Source organism: Struthio camelus, chromosome 3, assembly GCF_040807025.1.
Source record: "Struthio camelus isolate bStrCam1 chromosome 3, bStrCam1.hap1, whole genome shotgun sequence".
Lineage (NCBI taxonomy): Eukaryota > Metazoa > Chordata > Aves > Struthioniformes > Struthionidae > Struthio > Struthio camelus.
In genome coordinates this window covers 114,362,208-114,384,878 of record NC_090944.1, presented here as the reverse complement: position 1 = coordinate 114,384,878, position 22,671 = coordinate 114,362,208, and the positions used below count along the sequence as shown (strand labels likewise).

The window sequence follows — 22,671 nt, the reverse complement described above, 5'->3', positions numbered from 1 at the left end:
ACACGCCTTAACAGTACCAGGGTGGCACACAAAGAACCTTTAGTCTCTTGGGATTTTTTCACGTTCTGCCCAGGTTAAGAGGTACTCAAAGCTGTTACCATATGACAGCTGTTCAGGGGCCCCTTGCAAAAATTATTTGGTGTCATCAATTCAGTTCCCAACTAAGTAGTTGAAAACAAACAAAACACCAAACTCATCCAGTTTTCTTCAGAGGTGGCAACAGCGAGGGGCAAAAAAAACACTGTTTTGACCTTCAACTGAAGGCTCACATAGCCAAATCGCATTCTCCAACTTCTCTCTATGTACAAAGGCCATTTGTCTGTAAGGCAGGTGGTTGATTCTCTGGGACTGACTTCGGTGGGGCCAGGATTGCATTAAACAGTCTTACTCGTGTGTGCAACGTTAGATGCAGGTTCAGAGCTTCGGTCCTGTCCTTGAGACATTGATAAGGACTGGATTCAGCGTCACACCTCAGCACAAACAGAGCTCAGCCTTTTATCAAAGGCAAGTACTTAAGTTCAGTGAGTTATCCTTCCACGTATACTTATTTGACTGGAGACCACTTCAGCCATTTGCTCTCTAGAGGGTACTGAAAGCGCATTAATAGAGAAGGAGGGGAATAGGCTTTTCTACATGTGTGTTTGAGCATGTTTACCTAAGATTACATGACAGTACAACTTAGCATGCATCCCAGTCCATGCTGGCATGTTGCCATTGGCCTCTGACTACACTAGCAAGAGTTGGCCATAGCCCCTTCCTGGCACATTAACCTTCTTCCCCCATGACACCACTTCTATTGGATCGGCACCTGCTGTGAGCCTTGGGCTTCTCTGCTGCCACCACCACGCCTGGTTGGCAACTCGCTTCCCTCAGTCTGTCCCCACATCCATGGAGAAACTCCCTGATCGGGAGTATGTTGGGAATTGTCGGGGTATAAGAATTAGATTCTTTATACTTAAAAACTGAGGAAAGTCATCTTTTAAAGATCTGACTAAAAATAAAAGGATGTTTCCCCAGCAGCCATAGGGCAGATTCAGCTCAGGCAGAGCCTCCAGCTCCAAATTCCTGCTTGCGTGGAAGAGCAAGGCAAGTCACACCTTTCATCTTCAATGTAATTCATGGTTACACTGGCACTGATCAAGTGCAACAAGTCATTTCATGTTTAAAATATGGGCACTGAAGAGACTCAGCATGCATAGAGTCTTATCCAACTGTCATGCCTGGTGGTAGCAGACCTCTTCACCAAAGGGAACCTTGATGAACTTGCCAACTCCTCCTGGCACTGAACATGTACAAATGGCTGAGGCTGGGGGTCACTTCACATCATCTTCTCATCCTCCAAAACTCCTTGGTCAGGGCAGGAGACGTGGCAGCAGGACACAAGGGTGGCAGCCACCTATTCCACTGCTCAGGCCACACTCCCACCCCAAATTCAGGGGCAGGCCCCTTAACCCCCCCCCCCCACACACAAAACACACAGCTGCTGCATATGAGCCATTCCTCAGCAAAGCGGAGAACAGGAACCCTGAATAACTTGGACCTGACACCACATACTTCTACAGCAGATCCAGCCCCATACTTAGCAAGTGCACCTGTTCTGCTCCAACTGCCAACACATGGCTGGAAAGGCATCAAATGCCATTTCACTGCAACTGAAACCAACTCCTCACCCATACCAGTCCTTCAGACACAGTCAGGAGCAACAGCCAAACCCTCCAAAAGGGCGGCAGCTCACCCTTTCTCCCATTTCCCCTCCAGGCCATTCAGTCTGACCAGCTAGCAGGGAAGCACAAGTCCAAGGGGAAGGATGAGGAAAATGAACCATGCAATCTACTTCCTGATTTAACCCAGGAACAGACCCTGCTGCCCCTGCCCACCGATGGTGGGATGCACACAGCAAAGGGGTGAGCCCAGCAGCACAGTCTGAGAGGAGAAGCCATCCACGGCAACAACACATGCTTTCTGTACCCTGGGGACAGCTGGCTGTCACACTTCTAGCACAACTCCTCTGCAGACAGTTTTGCATTGCTAATCCGATAGAGAAAAGAGCCGCTTCTCCTGTGCCTCAGGAGGCCACCACTTGCTAATGCTCTGCTGGCCTACTTAGGAGCACAGAGCAGTACAATACCTCAGCAGCATCCACCCACGCTGCCCACCACAACTACCCAATCACACTACTTTCCTTCATCTTCTCCCTCAGCCCCCTGCAAGGACGAGCTTATGTCCTCAGCAGAGGGGCCAGAGAAGTCTTATTTGGGGGAGCACAAAAGAGAATGGAGACAGCCCTAATCTCAGGCCACTGCATGTGAAGATTTCAGATATGCTTCAATCTCACCAGCTGGGAATCAGCCCTGCCAGCACTTACCGCCCTCGACCACCGGCACTCAGCACATGTTACATCAGTTTCACAGCATCCCTCGCACCTTAGCTGTCCAGGAAGGACAGCAAACAGTAGAGATCCCTGCCAGTGACCAGGGCATGCACCTACTCTGCCAGCCCTGGACCCAGCCCCAGACTCACTAGTTCTTCTTGGCCATCATCTTCCAGAACACAGCAGGAAGCATACAAATAGCGACCCACGCATTAGGTCCTCGCATCCAGGGACAGGTATGGGGTTCAAGTGTTTCCTCAACTGAAGGAGAGATCTTAGAACCAAACAAAATATTTAACAGTGCTCAAAAACAGAGTGTAGAAGAACCACTGAAACAGATTTAAACACAACCCCAGCCCACCTGATGCATTTTAATCTCACTTGGGCCACAGTCAGTCTGTTGAAACAGAGCACAACTAACCTTCACGGGATCAGACAAAGCACATCCATCTCAGAGTACGTTGTAAGTAAATCACAGCCCAGACACACACACCTACCTTCATTCGCATATCCCTAGCAAATTTCTCCAGCTCCTTCCTGACATCTGTGCGCATCATCTTGGATACATTGAGGACCAGTTGTTTCCACTCGATGGGCTGAAAGCTGTGTGGTTCATGTGGGACATATAATCCAATTTTTACTTTTTTCACTGAATGTAAGTACTTTTTATAGGAGTCTTCAAATTCAAAGATGAGGTCACTCAGAGTTCGATAAGTTAAAGGTTTGTCCATCAAATCTGATCGCCTGCTCATGCCCAGTGAGCCATATCGGCCATTGCAGTAAATCCCAAGCACCACATGATGAAAATAGTTCCCTGAGAAGTGGGTTTTAAAGCTGATGGGGAATCGTTCCACAGAAGGTTGCCCATTGGTTAAGTATCTGGCGGGCACTGCATCAAGGTAACAACAGAGTTGTGAAGGGAACAAAACAGAATTACATCTGTAAGACATCTCTAGCAGTTTAACCGCCAGGATCTGTGCTTTCTTACAAACATAAATTCATTCTCATTGTACTCCAGAAACAGTAAATGCTCCTAATACTCATTTTACTGCTTAGAGGACAAGATGCAATTATTCAGGCAAGAAAGGGCCCAACTCTTAACCATGCTTGAGGGCAGAGGAAGGAGGTCAGGGAGAGTGGTCAGATCAGCACGCCAGAAAGAGACACCACCACCCCCAGATCCTTGGGAACTCCCAATGCCAAATTCCTTTGCTCCCAAAAGGGAGCTGTATCCCTCAGGTCCATGTTGGAGCTTGGTATGGCTCAGGTTGTTGATACTCACTTTCTCACATCTCCACAGCCTTCAAACAGTACCAGAGATCAGAATTTATTCCTCTCCAGGGCGAGAGTTCTAGCTCTCGAGCTATATATGGGCCCTTGGCCTGGCAGCTCCTGATACAGGAGAATGTCTTTGCACATTATACTTGTAACCCATTGCTGGGATGCAGTAAAGAAAAGTTCTCAGGTTCTCAAATTTTTCCAGATAAGTACACACAGCCAGGCACAGATGTCCAAAAAATAAACAAGTGAAAACCAACCCACCCATAGAGTTTGTCCCTGAATTACTGGCCAGCTATTTCAAATGCACCATGTGAAAAGTCCAGGACCAACACTTGCAACAGCATAACACGTGATCTTGGATGGGAACTACACGTTGGTTCAATTCATTTCCTCAGGATTCTGGTGGCTCTTGAAGACGGAGAAGGAAAGATTCAGACTCCCTTATGCAAGTCAGCTTTGTGCAGCTCCCTACTGTTAATCCACACTGACAGCTGAAACCCACCCTCGCTCCAAGGGCTGACACCCTCTGAAGGATTCCTCGGCCCTCCAAACGGCAGGCTCCTTTCCCTTCCAAGGCCAAGACTGCAGAGATGACATTGCCCACACCGCGTTGTTTCCTCTCTCAACGCACCAACAGCTGTGGCTTGGCGCCTGTCCTACTCCCACACCGCATGAGTGCGGCCTGGGTGACAGCCGGGCTTTCTGGCAACTGTTTTGGGGGCAGAGCCAGGATCACTGAAAACAAATGTTGCTGCTTCAGCGCGAGCAGCAGCAGCTCTCACCCTGGGACCTGGGCAGTGAGGAGACAGTGAAAGCCACAGGCTAAGCCAGCAATTGATTTACCATCATCCAAGGGAAGATGGAAGAATTATAGGAAAAGGCTAGGGTGAGACGCTCTAGTCTGCGGTCTGTGCAGAGGTACATGCTGAAATTCAGGAGTCATTCCGCTGAGGTTAACATAGTCAAAGCAGATAACTATGAAGTAAACTGGCTAGATCTGCAGCACCTGTTAAGATACTGTTGGGGCAGTCTGCAGAGTTGAAGACTGAGGTCTGTTCCCTTGAAGCTGCAGGGAACAATTCAGGCCTCCTGAACATGGAGAAAGTCCCTGTTACACACTTCTCTGCTTTTCTCAGGTCACATTGCTTTACTGCCCCTTTCTTCCCAGACAGCACAGAAGCCAAGCACACACAGACCAGCAGCTCAGCTCCCATGGCAATCAGCAATCCCACAGAGCCCTCCTGGGTCACAGCAGGACCGGAGGAGAGCCAAGATCCAGGCCCAAAGCCTCACAGAAACAGACCTACAGCAGTCCGACTGTACTTTCCTATGGCTCTGCCAGAACAATTCTAAGGTAAACCAAAAAATCTCTAAAAATACAATACAGGAGGAAGGTCTGACAGACAAAAACATTGCAAAACTGTTCCTGATCTGGAGACTCCCTGCATCCCCTTCCTCCCCATCCAAAAAGGTCCTTAATAGCTGTTGCACAACTGAGAAGGTGTGGGATGTTACTCTGAGCATTCACCCCACTGCTGCCTGCCTTCCTCCCCATGCCTGCACACCATGGGTGCCCGTTAGCTGCTTGGAAACTTGAGAACATAAAAAGGACTTTTTAAATCAATACCATTTAAAGGAGAGGAGGAAAAAAAAAAAAAAAACCCCACACACAAATTTGAGAGCAGTTCTGGTTCTGTCCAGCCTGACACCTCACCGCAATACCAGGAAAACATCCCAGATTCTGCTCCCCTGGCAGCACTCAGCATTTGACCTCTTCTCTGTACGGGGATGCAGAAAAAAGCATCCAGCATCCTCCTTCTGTTTCCAAAGCATTTTCTCAGGGAGATGCGTCACCCACCTGATACTTGCCAAAATTGACGCTTTCAAACACACTTTGGCCAAGGTGAACACAGCAGTGAGATTCCCCAAAACTGCCCAGAATCCGCTGTCAAAACCGCCAATAAAAGAGCCACACACTAACAACACACTCACTGGCCAGATCTTCCAGGATAACCTCAGCTGAGCTTCTGGGTTCAAAGTCAGACATATTTAGTTTTGTTCAGTGCTAGATGTCATAAACTTTAGCAGTTTGGAGAAATGCATTAGAAGGCATAGGAACAAACAATGCTATAGGCCTAGCAGGCATGGCTCACTTTGGCATCTGCGTGATAGTAAATCTGGCCAAGTGCACAGAGCAGAGTACAGACCTAACTGCAGCACACAGAACACCTCACCAAGCCAAGGTTACATACACCCTCCTTCACCCATCTGCTGCCTCACCTACGATAAATAGGAATGCCATGTACCAATTTAAAAGCTTTCTCTGATTTTAATCAGGCAACACCACCAGAAGTTAGAAATAACTACTGCCTTCAGGGGTCTTGCTGGATCTCTGTTGCATCAGGACCAACTCCACCAAAGAAAAAAAAAAAATCCCACACACCATCATTAGAATTAAAGATTATAAATACACTGCAAGGTCAGAATCAGGCCCAGCACTATTATTCCAGATGAAAAATTCATCTCACGGTGACCTTTTAAATGAGGTGACTTTGCTACAGGCCTTAAAAGGAACACCCTATATATAATCAAAGTCAAGTTATAATAATTTTTGTCCTATGGATGGATTCTTGTAGAAGCTCATTGTATTTATTATTCTGTTTAACTGAAAAAGCAGTGTCTTTTATTAACACCTACGAAGCTTTCAAACATCACCACTATTTTTCCCTTCATTATGAAAGGGTTTTCTCGCTGTGCCTCAAGTACCTTTCTATTAAGTCCACATAAAGCTTTTGTGGCCACTTCTGCCATAGGGTCTTGCAGAAGTTGCAATTTAATCTCATTAAATACTAGGCAGGAGTAAAATAATCTTTTGAGGAAGGAAATTACCCATCAAACAACCCTGCAACAACTACTGTGGAAATTAACCTTTAAGTACAGGTTGCTTCTGCTAAGTGACTAGTTAACGAGAGTCTCCACCCGAGATGAAATACACAGGAAATGGGCTGGAAAGGCACATCAGATCTTCCCCTCTGTCATGTATCATTATTATTTCTTTTCTTTTCTGCTTTGCCCAAGTAGAACTGTATTGTAGCAAACAATAGGCAATGACACACCAATGCCACAGCTGTAATCACGTTTTTTTGAGCTAGGACTGTAACTGCAGGATTGAGAGTCAGGGAGTAAATTATGTGCCACAATATAAAAGCAGCACAGAGCGGGAGAGGGCAAAAGCAGCTTTAAGGGAAGCCCTGCGGTCTCCAGATTCTGGGCCCTCGTGTAAATCAAAGCAGCTTCCCCAGGGCCTGTCCCTCAGGGCTACGCAGCAGAAAAAGAAACAGTAGTGACAGATACTAACCTCCTCAGAGATCCCCAAGAGGGATACCAGTCTTCCATCTTGCCATCTCCCTGCCCTGACATCCCTCCTCCTCCCCAATCCCTCGTGCCGGAAAACGCAAGAGGATGATACCTGGAGCTCCATCAGGGTCCCTGTACACCACTGGCACAGGAGCTAGAGAGCTTGTCCTCATCCCCCAGAGATTCCCCAGTCCTATCCACCTCGACTCTGAGCTCTTCTGCACTCATGTTAGCTATTCAACCTCCATTTTTCCATCCCACAGAGACATTAGTGCCTGCTGGCCAGGACTACATGGATTAGTTAACTGATGGGTTCTGTTCTCATACCCGAGGAGGCCGATTTTGAAAACAATGCATTAAGGTCAAAGGAGAGGGAAAGGAATTGGACGCAGAGCATGCAACATTATTGGAGGGTGACAGTCCACAGGCATAACACAGCACGGGTCTATTAACAAGCAGTCTTTCTTGAACACACAAACACTGCTAACAGCCTGCAGAGAGTCCAGTCCCCCATTCTACACACTGCCTCTTCAGCTCCGCAACAAATACACCACACCCTGAGCCACAGGCTATGCATTTCCCTTAGTCCTATCAACCTTCCCACTCAGACTCCTGCTCTCAGCTCCAGCGACTTTTGATCCTCATCCAGTGTAATGCCAAGGTGAACAAGGTCAGGATCTGAATCCAGAGGATGAGCCTCCCTGATGCACTTCCATTTATAGCTGCGATTCTGCCCTATCGCACTTTTCACCCGAGAGCACCACTGAGAGCATGGGAATCACAGCCACCGTGGAAGCAGCAAGTGTTAAAACTACACTGCAAAGATGAGCAGCAATTTTGGATGTTTGACCTTGCCGTTTGCCATACTAATATGTTAGTTTGTCCTCTGTAGCCCACCACCATGCTCCAGGTGATCCTACAGGACGGTTCTGCTTGCCAACTTTACCCCAGGCCGGGAGTTGCTTGGAGTTTGGCAGGACTGGGGTGCAAGTGGTGCTTGTTGTTATTCTAAGGGGATTTATTTTCAAGCCTCCATGAATTTGATAAGTATATGCCAGAAATAAACTCAAATCCAATCTTCTTGACCTAGACACCTTACCTAGTTTTGATCCTTGGGGACGTTCAGATCCCACATTCAAATACAAATAAGACTTGGGACAAAACCTGCACTCTGGCCACCACATGGTGTTTCTTGGGCAGTGGAGTAAATGAGGAGTAGTATTCTTAGTCAGTACAAAAGAAAACAGGAGAATTAGCTGAGTTAGCCCCAGCAAGCAGCAGGTTGAGACTCACTCAGCTGGTTTTTTAGAAGTCTGGAGCAGAAAGATTGTAGCTGTTCCTTTTTAACCTGCACACCCCCACAGTGACTCAACCAGCGCTTTTCAGCCAGCCCTTTTGGGTTTTTGTGTGGTTTTTTTGTTTGTTTAAAGTACTTTCTGGTTAACTCTTTAGCATCATCCAAAAAGTGCCATGCAAGTCTCAGGATTATCCTCCACCCTAGACAGGCCATGATCACAATGAAGGGCACAGAGCAGTTCCTAGCCAGAAGAGAAACTCTAAACCCTTGACCTTGTTTACATCCCAACAAAAAACTTTAAAAAAAACAAACTTTCATCTCTCTTTTCTTATTTAAATAAGTAATCTGAGAAGAATCTTTCTGTGTGCCAGCACTGTGGCTCTGGGCTTTAAACATTGACTTTTCTGGAAATAGGTCATAACAGCTGACAGCATCTACATGACAGCAGCTGGCTTTCTACGGCTAGACGAGCTCAGCTTACCTCCTACCAGCAGTTTTCCACAGCAGCTAAGAACCACAGCCAGCTGGACATGATTGAAGGGGACACTTGTAAGGGCGCTAGCCCAACTGTGTCTGAACCAGCCTCAACAGAAGTTTAGCCTGAGTAAATACAGGGGAAAAATTAGTGCCACTGCCAAAGGGACCTCTGACAAACACGCCGACTACATAAGGGGCATACTAGTGGCAGATAGAGAGGAGTGCTATCACTGAGCAATGCGTCCTCCCCAAAGAGGGCCCTTGCAGAGGGCCAGCATGCAGGAGGCAACTCCTCCTCCCACCCGGAGGGATTTCCCCGCCTCCTTCCCTGTCGGCACCAAGCACCTCCCCTTCAGCTGTGTGAAGTCCTGGCCACAGCATGAGCCGGCAGGAAGCCACGCCACAGAACAGCCAGCCAAGGAGGGCCCAGGACAGGGAGGCATCAAGAGAGTTTTCCCTGCTGCTCCCCTTCCCTGGGGCCCCAAGGACCAATGCAGGCCCATGGTAGAGGCACGGCCCTGCACAAGCAGCATGCTGGGAGCATCACCTGGTTTCCAGTCCTCTCTGTGGGATTTTCCCTTCAGGAAATGATTTAAGAGAAGTGATACACATAGTAGGTGCTGATCTTCTCTGGCCTTGACTGCGTTACAGGAACATTTGTCGTCAGAGTGACTCTGCGACATCACAGGCAAGCCAGAGATGCTCAGACACCGAGTGCAGGACCAAGGTTGCTTAGGTGCCTGGAAGGGAGCACAGAACAAGCCAGCTCTGCCAAGGCAGGATAGCTTGGCTTCAGGTTGGGTCCATCTTCTCCCGGCCCCTGGCTCTTCAGCTGACACAGCATTTAGTTCTCAGGTCTGTACTCACCCTGCTGCAAGAACAAGACCCAAGATTCAATAACAGTTGCAACGGCAGGGGACACGGGGGGAGTTCTGTAGGGAAAAACACCCACCAGTAATTCAGCGTGCAGTGAGGCCACACAGCCTGAAATAGCTTGAAACAAACTCGGATATTCTCAGTTTTCAGAGGTAAGCACCAACATCAGTTGTTTGATCAGACCAGCCAACACTGACTCCCCAGGTGTATTTAAGCACCTAGTTAGTTGCCTCCAGTACCCAAACCTATGAGTACTTCTCTGCCAGCTGCAACACTACCTAGCATTTCCCATGACAGTTTCTGGGATGCAGGTAGGTGTTTTTACTACAAACTCCACTCTGCCTCATTAACTAAAGACATACAAAGCAAAGTCTGATGAGCCTGATATTAAACAAATGAGTCCTCCTTACGTCACTTGTACTATTCAACTTCATGCTTACTTGTTTAAAATTCTCCCTTATTTAATCCAGTCCAGCTAACGCAGTAGTGCTTCTTGTCTTACGGAGGAACACATAAGGCTTATGGAAGGACACATGCAGGGACCTTTCTGCTGAAGTTTGGTTGAACTCGGCACAGAAAAGCACAAGGTATTCCTGTCCTCTCCTCTCTTGTCATTCCCCTGGGCGAGGGAAGGCCAAGCAGGCCCTCTAAGCATTCACAGAAGGCTGCATCACAAGGCACCCCACATAACGTACACTTCACTAGGAATCTTAAGGGGATGAAAGCAGGCTGAGGATGAGAGAGGAGACCGCTTTACTTAGGCTGGCAAAGCTGAAGCTGCTAGCTCAGGATGAGGAGGTAGAGCAGGAGGAAAATAAACCTCACAGGTCGCAAGTGTCAGATAAAGCTTCAAGCTTCAGCAAAAACAGAGGATCTATTTTTGAAAGCAACCAAGCAACTGCTAGCAATGCCAGAAAGCCTCTGACTGCCAGAAGTAAACACTCAGAAAAGTTTCAGTCTGTATTCACACTGCATCTCCTGCAGAGTCTAGGAGTGTTAAGATCCAAGGTTTGTGCCTACTTCAGGAGCAGAGAACTACAGGACCCACATCTGGATGCAATCTTCTCCAGCTGCCCACATGGGCAGTTTGGGCTCCCCCAAGCAGCACCATCCTTGCTGAATGCGATGCCCAATGAGTAATGGCAGGGCTCAAAAAGACAGCTTAGCCTCACAAGCCCAGAGTGCTACGCCAGGATGACCCTTTTTGAAGCACCACTTCTCTAGCACCCAACTGCAACTAGAGATGAGTAAAGATTAGACCGTGAAGATGGAAGTGATGAGGAGCTCTCTCCTGGCTTCTCCTAGCTGTAAGAAGGACTGTCGCTATTCAGCGGGACCCTCCTGCCCATATTTCTGTTAGTAATTAGGGCAAGTTGCGGACAAGCTTGTAAGAGGCAAAGAGGGACACTGAGGGGTTATCAATATTCCAGCCATCCTACAATGACTCGATAAAGAAACCCTCTCACACTAAAAAACCACTTACTCCCAGGCCAGGAAGTTATCCACCAGCCAAGAGAAAAAGGATGGGCCCAGGACTCCAGTAGTGATAAATATCATCCATTGATAAAACGCGCAGAAGGCACAATACAGAAGCTATTAAATCATCTCTCCCTCCTGAGGCACTTCTGTATTGCGCTCTTCTTCCTCATTTAATGACTTTACTTGGTGGGGGGGAGGTCTTCTAACACACCGCATGGGCCTGATTTACCTCTCATGAACTGGGATGGGTGCACTTAAGTCAATGACAGTGAGTTATACTGATCTGTCACAGACGGCACTCTGCGAGATTCCCTGAGGACAGATGCAGTGTGCCACTTCCCCCTCTGACATTTTGTGCTTCCCAATTTAATAAAGTGAATACAGCACGAATAAAATTCCCTTGGCACCTTTTGGTTCACTATTCCCCGTCTTGGGCATAAGTAGTTTTGATCCTTGCTTATAATGGACGTGGTGAATGCACCATTACTCCACTGATTCACAACTGAACAAAGAAATACCCTGGAGAAGACAGCAGGAGGAACGCACTACTTAGGCACTGATGAGCAGACCATGTAAGCAGAGAGATACAAAGCTGGCTCAGACAGTCACACAGAGCAGGAGATCCATACAGATCTCTTCAAGTCCACTGGAATCTAACACCAAAAGAGCTGTATGAGTGTCTAGTAATCTTGTAACAGCAGCTCCCTTGGTGCACACAGAAAGGGTAGCTCAGTATTTAACTTGTGATCATATGAAAACGCTTCAAGATGCATCTAGTGTGAAGGCAGTTATGCAGAGCTTAATTCTGCACCAATAAGGATTATAGAAGTGTTTTATATTAAGTCACATAGTAAAAGCCAATTGCACAAGCCAGCAAGCAGCTCAATTAAAATGACATCTTGCTAAGCTGCTCTGCACGAGTCAGCCTTTGAACGAAGGCTCACAGAGGGCTGTAGTACTGGGCTATGCTCTTTTTGGTATCCAAGCAACGCTGCTAAGCCTGTCAGCACACAAACTACAATCAGTGCCTTACATCAAGAGGCAGAGAAGGCAACCAGAGGGAAACATGCACACACAGGGATGCTCAGCTCAGACATATTTGAAGAGATTTGATTTGCTACTCATGAGAGGGAATGGAGGGAAATAGCATCTCTTATCTGGTAACTGCCTGACCTTGGAAACCAAGTCACAGGCCTCACCATGTCTGCATATGGAGGGTGATGCTGAATATGAAAATCTCAGGGCTGAAAGATATAAATAATCTGTATCTCTCTGCAACCTTAACCAGGTGCCATTAGAAAGATTTCTTCCCAGAAATCCACATTGTGCACATGCAGCCTGACACTGCCAGGCTCTGCAAGGACACAGGCAGCACATAGGTCACTTCCAAAGCGCACGTATTCCGATGGTCCACACACTCACCACTGCTACACGCTTTACACGCTCACAACTCGCAAGCAAAACTTCAAGTTTTATATCAGGGGGTGCAGGAGGAGCTTTTAACTTTCTTTGCGCGAACCTGATAGTGGCCTACCATCCCAGTAGATGCAGACTATTCTTACACAAAAGTTGAAGACAACAGCTAGGAATCACGGAACAAAAAAAGACAGGCCTGTCCCATTCCCTTCCCTGCTTAAGCTTTCTTCTCAGGAAATCTCAGCTTTCATAATTAAAACTTTCATAAACATTTTCCAGAATTGACATCTAGAGACAGAAAGATTCAGCCAAATCTTTAAAAGTCCATTGCCAAAGAAACTTTAGACCACATTAAATATTATCATCTGGAGATTTCAATTATTCTACCATCCCCTCCCTCCCCAAAAGAACAAAAACAAAAAAATAAAGTAAAATAGAAGTTTGAGGCAGGCAGATGCTTCTTACAGAGACAAGTCTTTCCTGAAAAAGCCATTTATTTCTTTTAAATGAAAATAAAATAGTCGAAACTTTTTGACCAGCAAGAATACACTTAGGTGACTGTGGTCACCTGTATGCCCACAAATAAATTCACCCTCTGTACGGTATGTGGAATAATCAGTTCCATACTAGAAATAAGGCACGAGAAGCCACACTGACTGTGTACTACACAGCAGCACCACCTCCACTTGGGGATTATTTTTCTTCCCACACTTTGGTCCCTGCATAGCATGCAATACAATTCTCACTCAAGGTTAAGCATGATAAGCCATAGACATCACTTCTGTTCCTCAGAGCGCATCAGTTTTTGCCTCTCCTGTTGATCCCCTAAGACCCCCAGAGAGCTCCTGCTCTCCAGCTGAACACAGATCCTTTCAGCATTTTCAAGCAGCTTTGTCTATGAGAACTATATTTTAAGGATCTGAACTGAAGACTACTCCCAGTGCCTGGGGCACTGAGTGCAGCTGAGCGCAGCACTCTGCGCACGCCACAGAGGTCATAGTACAGAAGGGCCCACATCCAGCATCAAGTCTCACATACCACACGTTAACCACTCTTGCTTGCTCAGCCCACCTTCCTTTTCCCACCCCACAACAGCTCCCGCACTGCCCGTACTTGCGGCACAACAGCACAGCCTCTCTCAGGCTCAGAGATTCCTACCAGCAGATCCAGCTGCCCAAACCACTGGCAGGCCCTGGCACAGCAGGTCCCAGAGCAGGAAGGAGGCAGAGGCACTGGGGGCAGCCAGCTAGCAGGTACCTTCCAGCGGGCCCCAGCAGCAGCTCTCCATCACATGAGCCAATATACAGTGCTACCTGCCACGCTCCTTTGGTTCTTTCTCCTAGCCTGATCTACAAGAGGGGGCAGCAGCAGCAAGCAAAGCACAGCAGAGACTCAGAAGCTGTTTTGTTTTTTAAAAATCAAACTTGGTCATATGTGCAAGACACATCGGGTATACAATTGCTCTCAGGGTTCTGCCTTGCCCTCCCCTTGTGTTTTAGGATGACACAGGTTATTTTGGCAGTGAGAGCACCAGAGGATCAGAAAGTGAGTCAGCCTTTAAATTAAAATATTCTTGGCTTCTCCGGACTTGAGTAGGAAACAAACATTTTAAGATAAAGCTTTAAGTGTTTAACTATAACATGCATGTTTCCTTACAAAGCACAGGTGCGGGCTTGAAGACCAAACTAGTTACAGGACTTTGTCGCGCAAGCATTAGACAAACACAATATAGAACTTAAGTTTCACAGGCTGTTAACAAGCTGCGACAATGACTGGCACAGAAAGACTAAAGAAGGGAGCAAGAACCGCGTAGGAAGATACTTACCTGGGCACTCTGGGTCGAATCCTCACATGACGCAAATTACCAGGTCAGGAGGCAAAGTCGGCATTGCTGGAATTAATGCCAGCCGACACTTGTGAACCTGCACGCGTAGCACCCAAGCTCCTACTGACAAATCTAGTTGATTCAGCAACTTGTTGATCAATACCCTGGAGAGCCTCCAAGCTGTTTACACTCACCTTTGGCTGTGAACATCTCAAACAGCATCCAGGAAAGGCAATATATTAAACAGTGCTCCAGTGGAGAAAAACAGACATGTGAAAGGATACATCCCCAGGATAACGGCTTCAAGGCATTTGATAGGTAAGGACTCCCTGGTCATTTCTCTTGCTGTCTCCATTAACCTATGATGGAAACAAAGAAGTTTTCAGTCCTTTCAGTCAGAACAGCTGACAGGAATCAAAGGGTCCTCACTTAGTCTAAGAATCAGATACCTGTACTGTATCACAACACCCTGCTGAGCTGCAAGACGATAATTGTGCAAGCTCACACATCAGGACCAATTTAGCTCATTTCTAAAACACTCCTGGTTCTCTTCCGGAAAAAACAGAGGGGCGAAAGGTTATATGACCAAATTTCCCTTCCCACTTAAGGAAGGCTCTATGGCTATAGATGCAGGGAGGATACAGTAATTTAAAATAGGGCTAGTGTTTTTTAACTGAAGTCTACTCTGCAGAAAGCTCTAACACCACAGACACTGCACATCACTGCAAACTGGGCTATCATCTTGCCACTGCTACCCCTTTCCAAACGGATAGGAAAAGAGGCAAGAAATTCAGGGTTTCCTACAGGAATGCAGGAAGATATCCCCAAGGTCTTGGGAAGTCCCCAAAGTTTAGCTACTATCTGGACCCTGTCTTTGGAGTAGCCTTAGCTGGCAGGGACAACATTGTGACAAGAAACTAGCAATTTAGTTTCAGCTCAGCTGAAGAAGGGCCATCCTGCCACATCTCTGACACTGTCCCACCGGCAACGAGGCCCCCTTTTCCTTTTCATAAAAAACACATTCACCCCCCAAATAAAAAAGACACAGACACACACCAACATACTACACACGCCCTGGAAGGGGACAAAAAGAGGCCAGAGGAAAGTGTCAGATTTCCATGTTAAACAAAAAGCTAAAAACCAAAACAAAGGATGACTCTTATTTTGAAGTCCTCTCTAACCCTACCTTTTCCCAAAAAGAACTTTGTAAAGAGATCCCTGCATTAAGGGGGGATAGTTTTATCATATTAAATGATAAATACTGGTACTAGAGATAAGGTTAAAAATACACATCTCAAACCATTAGAATTCTATTTTTCTCCACTAATTCACCTATCCTATGCATTTAAACCTTATATTCAGCACAAATGGCAAGACAGCTTGCTGGGTTATTACTGCCTGTCACAGTGTGACTCTGTACTCAATTTATCGAAGTTAGAAATTATCTTTTTGTTCGTAAACAGCCCTTTACACTCTGCCTGCAGTGCAGAAGACAAATTGGAGCTAGTCTGCCTCCTACATGCTCACAATCAGCAACAGAAACCTCCCCACTGGAAGCAAGTAACAGCTGTGGCAAGAGCACACAATGGGGCCCCTTCACTTCCCCACAGTGCCTCCTTGGTGCTAGTCAGAGCAACAGCTACTGCAAAATCTCCTGTCAGTTAGGAAGAGCAGTACGTGAGGAAAATCCACAGGAGACAGCCACAAACAACAAGATCCACTGAATTTCTTAACTTTTAACTTCAGGAAAAAAACGTCCCAGTTCTAAGTGTGGCAGAGCACTGTATCAGAGGCAGGGAAACGCTTAAGTTGCAAAGTTTCAAGCCATTTAGTACGACGGGTGCCTGAAGATCCAGGGCCAGCACCTTTTCCTTAGGTCCACAGCTCACTGAGCCCCCTATCCGCACATAAACATAGGAACTGTGTGGGAGTTGTGCAACAAGACAACCGCTGCATACACTAGGCCTGGAGTAACAGCCTCTCCATCACGTGCAGCATCAGGTCTCTTAATACTTGCTTTTGCAAGTTCACTATTATTATGAATTCAAAATGCCATCAGCATGGATACAACATTAAGGACTACTCCATAGCCAGGAGTCTTCACAAAGCATTCTTCTTCCAAATCCAAAGTTGCCTAAACGAGCAATCAAGTTAGTACCAACTCATCTGTCACAGCAATACTTGCACTGAATACCTAGTTGTATTTAACATACTTTATTGTGGCAAGCCACAAACTCACCGGTTTTGAAATACAGCTCTTCAAGATGCTAAAAGGCTATTAAGACAGATTTAAATTCAGTATGAGAGTCATTCTGCCTGCTTAAAAACATGCCATCTGCTAGAGCACACATACAGTAGCTTTCCCTTCAGAGGCTAACGGCAGCCCTGCCTTCCCTTCACATAGGCACATAGAATAATTCAGGTTGGAAGAGGCCTCAAGTAGTCCTTCAGTCCTAACTCCCGCTTAAAGCGTCAGGATACAGATATTGCAGCAGCGCCTGAAAGGAGGGTCTGGAAGAGAAGTCCAGAGCACATGCAGACGGAAAGGCCTGAGGTCCAATCTCCTCATCCCCCAAAGTTGTCTAGATCTGTCCAGAGTACCCACAGGTCTTCTAGCTCCTGGGCTCCAGCTTCCTCCACAGGGAGGCTCCTGTGCAGGAGAGCATGCCCAGGTCTCACCCCAAAGTGGAGCAAGGTGGTGAGCAGGCACTCAGTGGCCACACAGCAGCTCAGGAACAGCCAAGGCACCTGAATCAAGATTAAGATAAGAATCTGTGGAAGGATAGCAATGACCACGAGAAGTTACCAATGATCAGTTAACAGGCTTTCACTTGCACCCACAAAACAAACCAGTTTATTGCAAGTCGCATACAACAAGGCTGCTGTGCGAGCCACAGGATGATGACATTGCTGCCCAAAGCAGCCACTAAACAGCCCAAAGCAGCCACTAAACAGCCCAAAGCAGCCACTAAACAGCCCAAAGCAGCCACTAAACAGCCCAAAGCAGCCACTAAACAGCCCAAAGCAGCCACTAAACAGCCCAAAGCAGCCACTAAACAGCCCAAAGCAGCCACTAAACAGCCCAGAAGGCCAGACTTTTCCCTTCCCCTTCAATTCAGCATTGAAGTAAGCTGAGGGAGCAAAACAATGAAGCCAGGCAAGGGCTAAACTGAGTCCTGAGGACTCTGGTCTCCAGAAACACTACTCTTGCACACCCCCACAAGCATGATATGTATCCCAGAGTCCTCAGCAGTATTCAGAAAATATTTTTCCTTTTCCTCTGCATTTGCATCACAGACCAGAGAATCTAAATGGATGACTCAGGCCAATAGACCCTCACGGTCTATTACTTTTAAAAGGTTTTGGACCAAGCAGGGCCTTAAAAACTGTATTTGCAATTATAACCAAAGTCTTCAGAACACCTAAGCCAGCCTTCTGTCCCAAGGTAATATAAGCTAAATCTAAATCACTCCTCATAGATGTTTTTCCAATCTATTCCTAAATAGGTTCTCTAAGGCTCTGGAATGCACCAGTTCACCTATCCTCTCTACTTATCCTTGCATCTAAGAAGGTCCCCTAAAGTTTAACCCAAATCTTTTTTTACAGTTTAAGCCAGTTGCTATTTCTGCTATCCACAATGGACATAAAGAGCATTTATCATCTTTCTTCTTGGAAAAGACCTTTGTTTGTATATGCAGAAGGCTGTAGACTATCCTCTCTCATCTGTAAATGTGAAAAAGCAAACCCAGAGTTTTCTCAAAGCTTTCCTTCTAGGTTGTATTTTTTTAGACTTTGGGCAATGTTTGTCACTTTCCTTCGGAATCTCTTCAACTGATGCGGATCCCTCAGTCATTCAGCAGAGCCCAACACACCAATACAAACAGACCAATTAGATTCGGAATGTAACGTTCAATACGCTATCTCAACTAGCCTATGTGCTGTCTTTCTCCCTGTTGACATGTCTGCTTTAGATACCAGATCCTTCTCTGCAAAACTGACCTTAAGTTCTCCATTGTGTGTTTCCACAGCTGACTATTCCCAAATCCATGCTCTGCATTTGCCTGTATTAAACTACTGCCTGTTTGTTCCAGTCCATCTCTCTTACTCTCCAAGATCATTCTGAATCCCAACTCCACCTTGCAAAGGCCTTATCACCTTCTCCAGCTTGGACCGTAAAACAGATTTATTAGCAAATGATTAGCCTTATCCATATTATTAATGCAAACAGTGACTAGCACCATCACTGTGACAGATACTGTAAACCCCACTTCAGAAATTCTGCTAGGTGCAGAACAAGCCACTGGCTAAGTATTACTTCCTAAGTACAGTTTTGACACCAGGTTGGGTCCTTACCTCAAAACAATTTCATTTAGACCACACTTCCAGGCTTATTTGGAGCCGTCAAAAGCCACACAAAAGTGAAGAGTTATCACTTCTACAACTTCCCCCCTCTTCACAAAAGCTCTTACACTCTCACAGAAAGGAATTCAATTGTCAGAAACAAAGTGTCAAACTAAATTCATGTTGCCCGTTACTTATCGCCTCATTATGTTCCAGGCATGTGAATATTTGCTCTGGCATCCTTCCAGAAACTGCAGATTAAACCGAAAAAAAGTAGACCCACCTGTTTCCTTATTTAAAGGCTGATATCTTTGCCTTCCCCAGTATTCCACAACAGCACCCATCCTTCCCACACTCTGCGTGTTAATGGTTTGGAGGTTGCTTGTCAGTTCTCTAAGAGATCTTGGAGAAACTGTATTGCACTCTGCTCATCTGAAAACAATTCACTATAAGTACTCTTTGACTCATCCTTTCCCTACTTTATCTCACTCCCAAATTGTTATCCCACTGTGTCAGATGTTAAGTTTCCTTGCAAATTGATTCAAATTCCTTTCAACAGCTTTAGGAGCCCACTTGGATTGTTTCCCTGGCTTTCTGCACCAAGAGAGGACTTGTACAGGGATTGGGTTTGCCTCTTTAGGCTACTTTTCATTTTAAGGTGTCAGTGACTGCAGAATTTTCATGGGAACCATGATTTCCTTTTGTTCCATGACTTTTTAGTAGGATACCCTATCTCATATACAGGTTAGAAAAAGCTTCAAATCTTTTAGCACGCCTTTTAAGAAACAGGAGACCACCACATACCATTGTTAGAGCTCACAGATTATACCCTTATTTTTAGATGCTTCATCACTGGTCCATGAGTCCTGCCAGGCAGCTTAAGACAACACTGATGAACATGCAGCACAGCACAGACAGGGTCAAGCACTGCCCTCCCAGCCCAACTAGAGCTCTCCTGGGCACCTTTGCCCTTCAGGGCAGTCTTGCCATGGGATCCTGCCAAGCAGATCCCTCGACAAGCCAACATTTGCTCTCCTGAAGTCCATAATTCTGTTCTTCATCTTGCTCACTTCTCTCAGGATCTCAGACTCCTCCATCTCATAGTCTGTGCAGCTGACTTTCACATCTGCAAAGAGTTCTTCCTTATTTGTGAGTGGTGGGGCCAGAGTGCATCCCTTAATCAGCTCTAGTAGTTCTAGTGGCTATGCTCAACACTGGAGGATCTTGCCAGGTGGCACCCACCACTCTTGGGTCACCTCACAGAGATGACCAGGCTTAGGAGAAGTAGCCCATTACCTGCAGCAGAAAGGCTCCCACAGACTTTAATAAGCTTTGAACTAGCAAGATCTCCAGCACAGATTTTCCACCAAGCTCTCCTTCCCCAGGCCCTGGTGCATAAAAACCTCCCTCCTCTCAAGTTCTCCTAAGGCTCCCAACAGTTTTATTCTTCCTAATGAAACAGAAAGAAGTAAAAGGCACCAATAGGAGATAAAGGAGATTTAAAAACAGAACAAAAAAACAAAAACCCAACCCACAATGGAGCAGCTACTGTTATCTTGAATCTTACCAATATAAGTCTGTGTCAATGGCAAAAGCGCTTCTACAACATGCTCAATACGGCAACATATCTGTAACATTCCCCCTCTGTGTGAGAGAGCAGCAGCAGATGTTCAAACGCCTTCTCAAGTCTATTGTCTGACAATGGTATGAGCCAATTTTTCTTTACAGCTCCATCAGGGTTCCTTAATAACATGGTGTGTGTAAACAGTATTTTTTTCTTCCTTGTTATTCAGTTGCATAATCCCCACATGACTGCTTTTATTGCACTCTTTTATTGCAACTGATTATCCATTATATTTGCAGTCACAGAATTTCTCCATCTTTACAGAATGGCTTCTGAGCTGTAATTTCTCAAAGCTCCTAAAAATCTACCCAAACATCAGTTTTCGCTCGATTTAGAGTTGATCAGTTCACAATTAGCTGTAGGGAACAGCACAACTCCAAGCTTATCTAGATCCTCTCCAGTTACTTTGTGCAGGACAAAGATGTTTGTTCCTCATTTGTGGCTCACATCTGTGAGCATAGAAACTTGCAGAGAGTTCATAGCTCATTGTAAAGCCAGTAACACAAGTTTGTTAGCGTTTAACTAATAGCTATAGACATTACTAAATACCCAGAAATACATTCCTTCAGAAGTTCTTACAGGATCTGTGCTCAGGAGTTCTGAAGAATGACAATTTCAGTTAAAGGTCCCAGTTTTTATCAGAATGGTTGTACCAGCAAAAGCTGTAAGGTAGGTTTTGCCAGGATGATGCTGTACAGGGAAAAAAAGGTCTATCAGCAAATGTTTAAAACACTCATATCACTGACGTACACATATCACATGTAGAGCAGAAGAACTCCAAACGGTGAACTTTACTTCTCTAGTATAAAGGAGTACATCACTAAGGCTATGCTAAGAACATTGTCCTGGGACAAGATACCTGTATATTATACTGGCAAAGCACTCCTAAAGTGGGTCTAGCTACACCTGTAAATCTAGATTTTGTGCAAGCAGAGCAAACCCAGGCAAGAAGAGATTCATTTTCAGAAGCAGTTTGCCTGTACAACAGGGACAACACACACAGTTTGTTCAACCGCATCTCTACCACCCTGACTTACAAAGCTATGTCAACAGAAATCTAACATTCTCAAAAGTGTTATCTCTAGCCTAGACAAATTCAAAGGGTGGCTGGTAGTCTAGATGCAAGCTGATAGCTAACAGTGACTTTTCTCAACAGAGATTTTAAATACTGAATCATGTCAAGCCTGTCTCCCTTAATGTTATGAGTCACCTATAGATAATTTACGCCCTTCTTCCTAAGCCAGTCAGGCATTTTTATTCCCTCATGGATCACACCGACACTGATCATAAAACCCCATAATATGTAGTCGTCCCTCCATAACAGAAATGCTCGTTCATACATCCCAGCTGTTTTAGGACACTTTCACATTAATTTATGAATATTCAATTTCCACCTAGCACCCAGCTTCTTTGCGTCCAGTCATTGCTCTCTTGAAGAAAGGCAGCCAAAGATCTTATAAAGGCTGGGAGCTAATGAAGGTATTAAAATACCAAATAAGCAATATGTTTAATATCAATAAACCCAGGATCTTGGAACAACCTCTGCTTCCAAGAGTCAGGTGAAATTGAAGGCACTCAGTTTCTTGCAGGACTGACTTGCTAATACAAACTTGGTCATGCAGGTGCACGACTGTTATTCAACCAGTAAGAGCAAGAAATCCTATACTCTTCCTGTGCCATTCCCTAGGCTGAGTTCAAGGCCTTGGCTAATAATAAGAGTAACAAATAACAGAGGCTGTCAGCAGCATTTGGAGGAATGCCGGCATTCTTGCTCCTGGTGCAGTTCTCTCCTCGACTACAGTGAGGTTTGGCGAGGATGCTGGAACAGCTCTCTCATTTCACTCTTCTCCCTCCCCATTATATTGCCTACTGCTCAGCAGCTTGCACAGCCATTCACACACCACAGCAGATTTGTCAAAAGCAACCCTTGTTGCCTCAGCACAAGAAGCCTGTTGTTACTGTGCTAGAAGTTATAAAACACCTTCCAGACAAACTCCTCCAGCTTATGGCTCATATGCCAGGCAACAGCACAGAACAAAGTGGCTCAAAGACATAGCTCAGATTTTCTTGTAAAACAGGACACCTCCCAGGAAAAAAAAAAAAAAAAAAAAATCACACATGTGGGTGTTTTTTAAACTCCGATGAAAAATGGGACTAGCAGAAGGAAAACAAATCACCAAGGACAACTGCATGAGGCTATATCCTCAGCTGGTGCGAACAGACAGCCATATACTTCAGCTCAGACCCAGGATGACATAGGAAGGTCTTTAAGAACCTTACAGGGAGATCAAAGTGCTATTCCCCTTTTCTCAGCTGAGGAAACAGGC

General features: G+C 45.8%; 1 protein-coding gene across 1 annotated transcript in view; it reads right to left on the bottom strand.

Moving 5' to 3' along the window:
• Nucleotides 1-22,671, bottom strand: part of VASH2 (vasohibin 2) — a 46,001-nt gene that overhangs the window by 10,174 nt on the left and 13,156 nt on the right. The window contains exons 4-5 of the mRNA XM_068939812.1: nucleotides 14,664-14,738; nucleotides 2,869-3,250 (exon numbers count right to left, since the gene is read on the bottom strand). Of these exons, the coding sequence (XP_068795913.1) occupies nucleotides 2,869-3,250; nucleotides 14,664-14,738 (457 nt within the window). The remainder of the gene's footprint in view (nucleotides 1-2,868; nucleotides 3,251-14,663; nucleotides 14,739-22,671) is intronic.